This window comes from Arachis ipaensis, chromosome B09 (genome assembly GCF_000816755.2).
Source record: "Arachis ipaensis cultivar K30076 chromosome B09, Araip1.1, whole genome shotgun sequence".
Classification (NCBI taxonomy): Eukaryota; Viridiplantae; Streptophyta; class Magnoliopsida; order Fabales; family Fabaceae; genus Arachis; species Arachis ipaensis.
Window position 1 is genome coordinate 139,592,132 of NC_029793.2, and position 7,733 is coordinate 139,599,864.

General features: G+C 40.1%; 1 protein-coding gene across 1 annotated transcript; it reads left to right on the plus strand.

The window, feature by feature from the left end:
• On the plus strand, window positions 2,681-4,244 carry LOC107616743 (hevamine-A; the record flags this gene model as incomplete). Its single annotated transcript, XM_016318677.1, is given in 2 exon segments — window positions 2,681-3,183; window positions 3,528-4,244. Coding segments are annotated over 2 exon segments (999 nt in total), but the record flags the coding sequence as incomplete, so codon positions are not given.

The following is a 7,733-nucleotide window of genomic DNA, read 5'->3' on the forward strand; positions in this document are numbered from 1 at the left end:
GCGACCCTCTCCCCTCCTTCTCTTCTTCCCTGTCTCAGATCTCCTCGAACGCCGTGACCTCGTCGTCGCCGCCGCCTCCTCGAGAACTCTGATGATGATGACGATGAAGGGGGAAGGGAAGCTGCCGTCCTGCCGCCGCAGTCTTGCCGTCCCGCCGCTGCAGCCGCTGCCTCTCTCTTGTCCAGATCAACCGCGACCCTCTCCCCTCCTTCTCTTCTTCCCTGTCTCAGATCTCCTCGAACGCCGTGACCTCGTCGTCGCCGCCGCCTCCTCCAGAACTCTGATGATGATGACGATGAAGGGGGAAGGGAAGCCGCCGTCCTGCCGCCGCAGTCTTGCCGTCCCGCCGCTGCAGCCGCTGCCTCTCTCTTGTCCAGATCAACCGCGACCCTCTCCCCTCCTTCTCTTCTTCTCTGTCTCAGATCTCCTCGAACGCCGTGACCTCGTCGTCGCCGCCGCCTCCTCCAGAACTCTGATGATGATGACGATGAAAGGGGAAAGGAAGCCGCCGTCCTGCCGCCGCAGTCTTGCCGTCCCGCCGCTGCAGCCGCTGCCTCTCTCTTGTCCAGATCAACCGCGACCCTCTCCCCTCCTTCTCTTCTTCCCTGTCTTAGATCTCCTCGAACCAGAGCTCACCGCCGGAGAGCCTCTCCTGCTTCACCATGGCGCAGCAACGTGGAGCCTCCCCTGCTTCACCACCACGCAGCAACGTGGAGTCTCCTCTGTTTCACCACCGCCAGCGAGCCTCCCTGCTTTCCCTCCCTCAGTCCCTGTCGCAGAAGGAATCAGAGCCACCACTACCTGTTACCCTCCCTCCAGCCCCTTGATTTGATTCTGGGTTAGTTTAGCTGGATTTTAATTTTCTGTTAGTTGATTTTAGGTTATTGAATTGCTGAAAGTTGCTGCTGAATTGTTGTTGTTGTTGTTGAATTAGTTTAGGTTATTGAATTTCTGTTAATGGTTAATTGTATACAAGATTCATGGTTGTTGTTCTTCTGCATCTGGTTATTGCTATTGAATTTGATGTTGGTCTGGATTTTTCTAATCTGTTCTTGTTCTTGTTCTGAATTTTTTTAATCTGTTCTTATTTCTTGTTCTTGTTTCTTATTTTCCTAATCTGTTCTTGTTTTCTAATCTATTTTTCATTTTTCAAAATTTATAGATTTTTTATTTTTGTAATTGAAGATAAATTTGGGTATTTTTAATTCTTGTAATTGAATTTTGTTAACTGTATTTAAAATTTTGAAATTGAGTTTTATTAATGGAAAAAGAATTTTTATTCTGAAATTGTTCTGAATCTGGAATTGAAGAATTTGTTAATGGAAGAAGAAGAACAATTCTCCTTAAAGAAGAACAAGAATGAAATGGTGGATAAAAAATGGTATTTTTGTCATTTAGAAAAAAAATTTATTAAAAATGACGATTTTAAAATAAAATGCAACATTAATAACGATTTTAAATCGAAAATTACAAGAGGGACAATTTCGATTCTAATAAAAAAATTTTGGGACCAAAACCATACTTAACCTTATTTTAAATACTAGAGACTTGTAAATCTTAAGGGGCTAAGGATGAAAGCTATTAAGCTAATAGTAGCGGAACTCATGGGTATTTAATTTGTAATTTGATTGCCCAATTAAAATCGATTTGAACTAGTTATATTGATTCTTTATTTAAAGGATAATTAGGGTTGAATCTAATTAAATTTGACCTTAATTAATTTAAAATTTTAGAAATAATTTTTTTTAGATTTGAAATGTTTTTATTTAAATTTTGGATGTTTTTTTATAATAATTTAAATTTAAATATTTAAAAAAAAAATTATGGTTCACGGTATCTTCCGACTCGAACTCCATTTAAGGGTTTGTCACTCGCCGTTGGCCAATAGATGGATTGATGCATACAGAATATGGAATTTGAACTCCTGACACTTGCTTAAGCAGACAGAATTTGGATTCTCTAAATTTTAAATTTTCACTTTAGAGGATAAAGTGTGATCTTTTACATTTGAATGGTTTCTCTCTTATATTTTCTTTTTGTCCCACCTATAAAATAAAGAGAACAACTAGGGAACCAAAAGCATATCAGCCAAAAACCAGCCAAAATGTGTTTGGGCTCCATGAAAAATCGGGTTTTGGTTTGTGCTCCGTGATCCCAGGAGCAGTTTTCAAACATATTATTCAAAAAGTGATTCTAATTAAACGGTTTTGTTTATTTTTTGGCTGATCACCTTTTAGTTCCATATACTTTTCCTAAAATAAATGGAGAGAGATCACACTTTATCTTCTAAAATAGAAATTCAAAATTTAGAAGATCCAAATTCAAGCAAACAAATATGTAAATTGACCACTCGATTAACCCAAGTTGATTAACTAGTAAAATTGTTACTTTATTATTTGTTTGGAATAGAAATATAGAATAGTAGGTACTACTCAATTTTTAATATCAAACACATCATTTGCATGCTTAATTTGATTTCTGAATAATCAACTAATCAAGTGTACGAATCTTATACTACGTGGTCCAAAGTTTCTCATCAATAATTTATCACATTTTAAATGCTAGAGACTTCTAGTATATAAGTTATTGTGACCATTATAAATAGGTTACTTCACACTGTCTTTGCACCACACTCTCCACTAAAAACAAAACCACTATGGCTTCCAACAAGAGAAGTAACACTCATCAAGCATTAGCATTGCTCCTGTTCTTCCTCCTCACCCTCTCCTCTGCACATGCCAAAGGTGGCATAGCCATCTACTGGGGCCAGAACAATGGCGACGGTACCTTAACCTCCACATGTGACACCGGAAACTTTGAGATTGTGATCCTCGCCTTTCTCTACACTTTCGGTTGTGGCAGAACTCCAGATTGGAACTTTGCTGGCCACTGTGGGCCATGGTCCCCTTGTGACAAACTCGAACCAGAAATTAAACATTGCCAAAGCAACGGTGTGAAGGTGTTCCTCTCCCTTGGAGGAGCCGTTGGGCCCTACTCCTTATGCTCACCGGAAGATGCCAAGAACGTCTCCGACTACCTTTACAACAACTTCCTCACTGGCCAAAAGGGTCCATTAGGGAGTGTGTACCTTGATGGCATTGATTTCGACATTGAAGGTGGTGGTGTGAACCTTTATTGGGATGACTTGGCTAGAGAACTCGATACACGCAGAAAACAAGACAGGTGCATACTCACAAAATATTTATCATTATTATACACAAGTTTTATTAATACTTAAAAAATATTACTAAAATTAATTTCATATTTTTTTACATTTTTACAACATCTTTTGTTTTTATTTTTTATATTAAAACGCATAAAAAATAATAATAAATTTTAGAAAAAATAAGAGTGCAACTTTTGTTAAAAATTAATTTGTTATTAAAAATTAAAAATAAAATAACTAATCTTAAATTTTATATATAAACTACAAGTTTTACTTATATTTACTAATTTTTTTTGTATATAAATTAGTAAAATTTATTTATTCTAAATAATTAAGTATTTTGGATGTTACTTGTGTGTAGGTACTTTTACTTGTCGGCAGCACCACAATGTTTCTTCACAGATTACTACCTTGATACCGCCATTAGAACTTGGCTTTTCGATTACCTCTTCATCCAATTCTACAACAACCCTCCATGCCAATATAGTAACGGCGACGCATCTTTGCTCTTATCTTCTTGGAATACATGGACCTCCTATGTGAAGCTCAACAACACGGTGTTTATGGGGCTACCCGCTGCACCTGATGCAGCTCCCAGCGGTGGCTATATTTCACCGCAAGATCTATGTACTAAGGTTCTTCCAATCATCAAGCACACTCCTAACTATGGTGGCGTCATGCTATGGGATAGGTTCCGCGATGTTACTAACCACTACAGCGATCAAATCAAGGATTGTGTTAAAGTTGATGATAGTGTTAGGGTGTCACAGACTGTGATGGCAACGTTATCGAACACTGTATATGAATGTGTATCTGCAGCTTTCAACCGCATCATACCAAAACTGAGACCTTTTTAGAATGAATATCTGCTATATAATGATGGAATAATAAGTGGTGGTGATGAATGATGATTACTTATGAGTTATGAGTTATGTGCAATCAATATCATCATCACCTTAATTAGTATCTACAGGCTTTGATTCTTGTGTTCAAAGTATGTTGATGCCGTTATGCATGTACTGGTTTTTGCTTTGAATAATAATACAAAGGTTTCACACGTAGACCTACTTTAATTTTAGTTAATTGCGTTCTCTCTATCTCTAGTCAAAATTTATCATATTTAGTTTGATTAAACATAATCTAGAAGTTTAGATATGAATTATTTGATAGTTATTGTATGGTCAGTGGGGTATACTCGCATTGATAGAAGACAAACTTCTGACTCACTTCTAATTTACGTGTTTTCACATATCTCAACAATTTCAACAATAAAAATTAAAGTATAGATAAATTGCTTGTTCTTAATTTACAAGACAACAATGATTCAAAAGGTGATTTAGGCAATGGTGGAAGGCTGGAAGCAATACAGTACAGTTCTGCAGCACAAACCCAAAGGCCGTCCCTCACAATCACAAAACTTCAAAATGCTGCTGTCCTCCCCTCTCCGTAGCCCGTTTAGATGACGTAGTGCAGCCACACCCATCCGTTTTCATCACTTTCTTGTACTGTCTCTGTCTCTTCCATTCACGTGTATAGGAGTGCTATCACCGCAATTGTTGTCTTGCTGTTTTTGCGTCTTTCTTTTCTGGCGGCGTTGTTATGGCGCCGCGCAGTTGTTGTGGTGTCGCTGTCGAGTGCTGCCGCGCAAGTAATGCCATCGCGCATGTTCTCTATGTGCTATTGCGGCTGTCTCACGTTGTCTTGTCGTGATCCTCCATCTACCGTCGTGGTTCTCCTCATCCTCTTTTTCATTCCTTTTAATTTGAATTGGATTTAAGTAGATACAATAAAATTTGTCGAATGTTCATTTTTCTAGTTAGGTAGATGGTTATCAATTAAACCCCTAGCCATCAACTAACAATTCGAAGCAGCGGCTAGCGACGGCACTAAGAAGCTTAGCAGGCAACTTGGTGTCCGGTGAAGGAGAAAGTCGCCGGGTGGCGATGGTTGCTGAAGTAGTGACGGCGGCCACGAGCTCGGCAGCGACGATGATGTCTGGCTGGGAAGAGAGCGATGCTTGTGCAGGAGCTGGTTACGAAAGCAGCGATGACACTGAAAAGCCAGGGGGACGACGATGATATCCGGTGAGGAGAGAGTAACACCGGTGGAGGACTGGCTAGAGAGCAATGGTGCTGATAGAATTTTTAGAAAAAGTAGCAATGACAGATGGTTAAAATTTGAAAAGACAATTTGAGTGGATATTTTTTTTTATCTTGGATAGACCAAAAAATTATCTCGTTATTTATATTATTCAAATTTTTTGTTGTTTAGGTATTTTTTTTTTTTTTGAATTAAAGGGAGCTCAACACAACAGGGTGGAGCAAGACAAGACGCTACAAGTTCATGAATTAGGAAACAAACCAACTCCTAGGTATCTTATGAAACAAACCACCTCCTAGTTGACTTTGACATGGCATCAACAACCAAAAGGTTCACCTCCAATCCATTCCTCAGCAGAAGCAAAGGACTTGTTTATAATTTCCCATAAACTGGATGCTTTATTTCGAAATAGCCTGTCATTCCTTTTTATCCAGATTGTCCAGACAACAACAAATAACCCAATGAACCACCTTTTTCTCTCAACCTTCCATACTGCCATGGTCGTCCAGCTTTCGAAGTGGTCCTTGAGAGTACCGGGCGAGCACCAACGCCTACCAAACGCAAGCAGCCAGGCACACCACACCTGCCATGTGATATCACACCCAAGAAACAAATGGAATACAGTTTCCTCAGCCTTAGAACATAGTACACAAAGCCTGTCATTCTGGTCAAGAACACGTAATCTACACAGACGATCCTTGGTATTCACCCTTCCAACCAACACAAACCAAGACAAGAGCTCAATCCTTGGAGGGACGAATCCTTTCCATATGGCGCGCATGAAACTATAGCTAGTGATTTCATCCGGAAGAACTTCCGCCTGCATCGTCTGTACAAAGGAGTTCGTTGAATAAACACTTGTTTTATCAAACTTCCAAATCACCCATACGGCGCGTGTGAAGCTATAGCTAGTAATTTCATCCGGAAGAACTTCCTCCTGCATCGTCTGTGCAAAGGAGCTCGTGGAATAAACACCTGTTTTATCCAATTTCCAAATCACTGTATCCTCCCTTTCAGTTGTAGGCTTGGCTAGTTTGCAAGGTCTATGAAGTTGTCTTACCAGATCCAGCTCCCACTGAAACAACTCCCGCCTCCATTGGAAGCTCCAGATCCATTCTAATCCATCCCAAAACCCACAGTCCCCTATGACAGCGCCGTGAAGGGTTGAAACCGAGAAAAGCCTAGGAAACTTATCTTTCAATGCTCCATTAGGCAACCAGCTATCCTCCCAGAATCGGATCGTTCTACCATTCCCAAGCTCCATAGCCAATCCGCTTATCATCTTTTCTCTCAAGCGCGGCTCGCAGACTTGCAGCTGACAGATATCCTTCCAAAAACCTCCTCGAGTGGGTACAGGCTGGTCTCGAATCATCACCGCAGGATCTATATTGGTGCAGGAGCAAACCACTTTCTTCCATAAGGGGTAGTCCTCTCTTGAGAATCTCCACCACCACTTGAACAGCAATGCTGTATTCCGAATAACAGCATCCCCAACCCCAAGACCGCCTTCCTTCTTTGGAGCCATAATTACTTCCCATTTTACAAGAGGCAATCCCTGCTTTCCCCCCTCTGTACTCCACAAGAACTGCCGTTGTAGAGAAATCAGCTTCTCTGCCACTGACTTTGGCATCTTGTACAAGCTAAGGTAGTAAATAGGCAGGCTGCTGAGAACCGATTTAATTAGGACCAGCTTACCTGCTTTGTTCAGAACCTTTGCTTTCCACAAACTCAGCTTCTCCTCCACCTTGTCAATCACCGGTTTCCATGTCTTCACCCTCTTCGGATTTGCACCCAGGGAATACCCAGATATCTGATCGGCAGAGACACCTCCGTACACCCCAATAACATACACATCCTATGTACCCACACCCTATCACAGTTCACCGGAATAATGTTGGACTTCTCAAAATTTATACTCAGGCCAGACATCAGTTCAAAACACCGCAGAAGTCGCTGATAATTCCTAATGCTCGCCTCTTCAGGCGGGCAGAATAGAATAGTATCATCAGCAAACTGCAAGTGGAACAACTCAATACTATCCGTCCCAACTAACATCGGAGAGATGCGTCCATTTCTTACCGCCTCTCCAATCATCCTATGAAGAACATCCACAACTAAAACAAACAGAAACGGAGACAGCGGATCTCCTTGTCTCAACCTCCTTTCCATCTGAAATGGCTTCGAAGGTGATCCATTGTTGTTTAGGTATTAATCACGTGATAATTAAACACCAACAAATTTGTAAGTATCTTTCTTGTTCTACTGTTAGAATATTTATTGTCAGAGTAATTAATTTTTTTTGTTGGCCTGTAAGTAGTTTAATAAATGAAATAGTCAGTCAAAATGTTAAAATTTGATTATCTTATTTGTTTATCTTTATGGCGCAATTCAATATTTTTAGGCTGATTTTTTTATATATATAAAAAGTATGTAGTTTAATTTTTAAAATATATGCATATAAAATAAT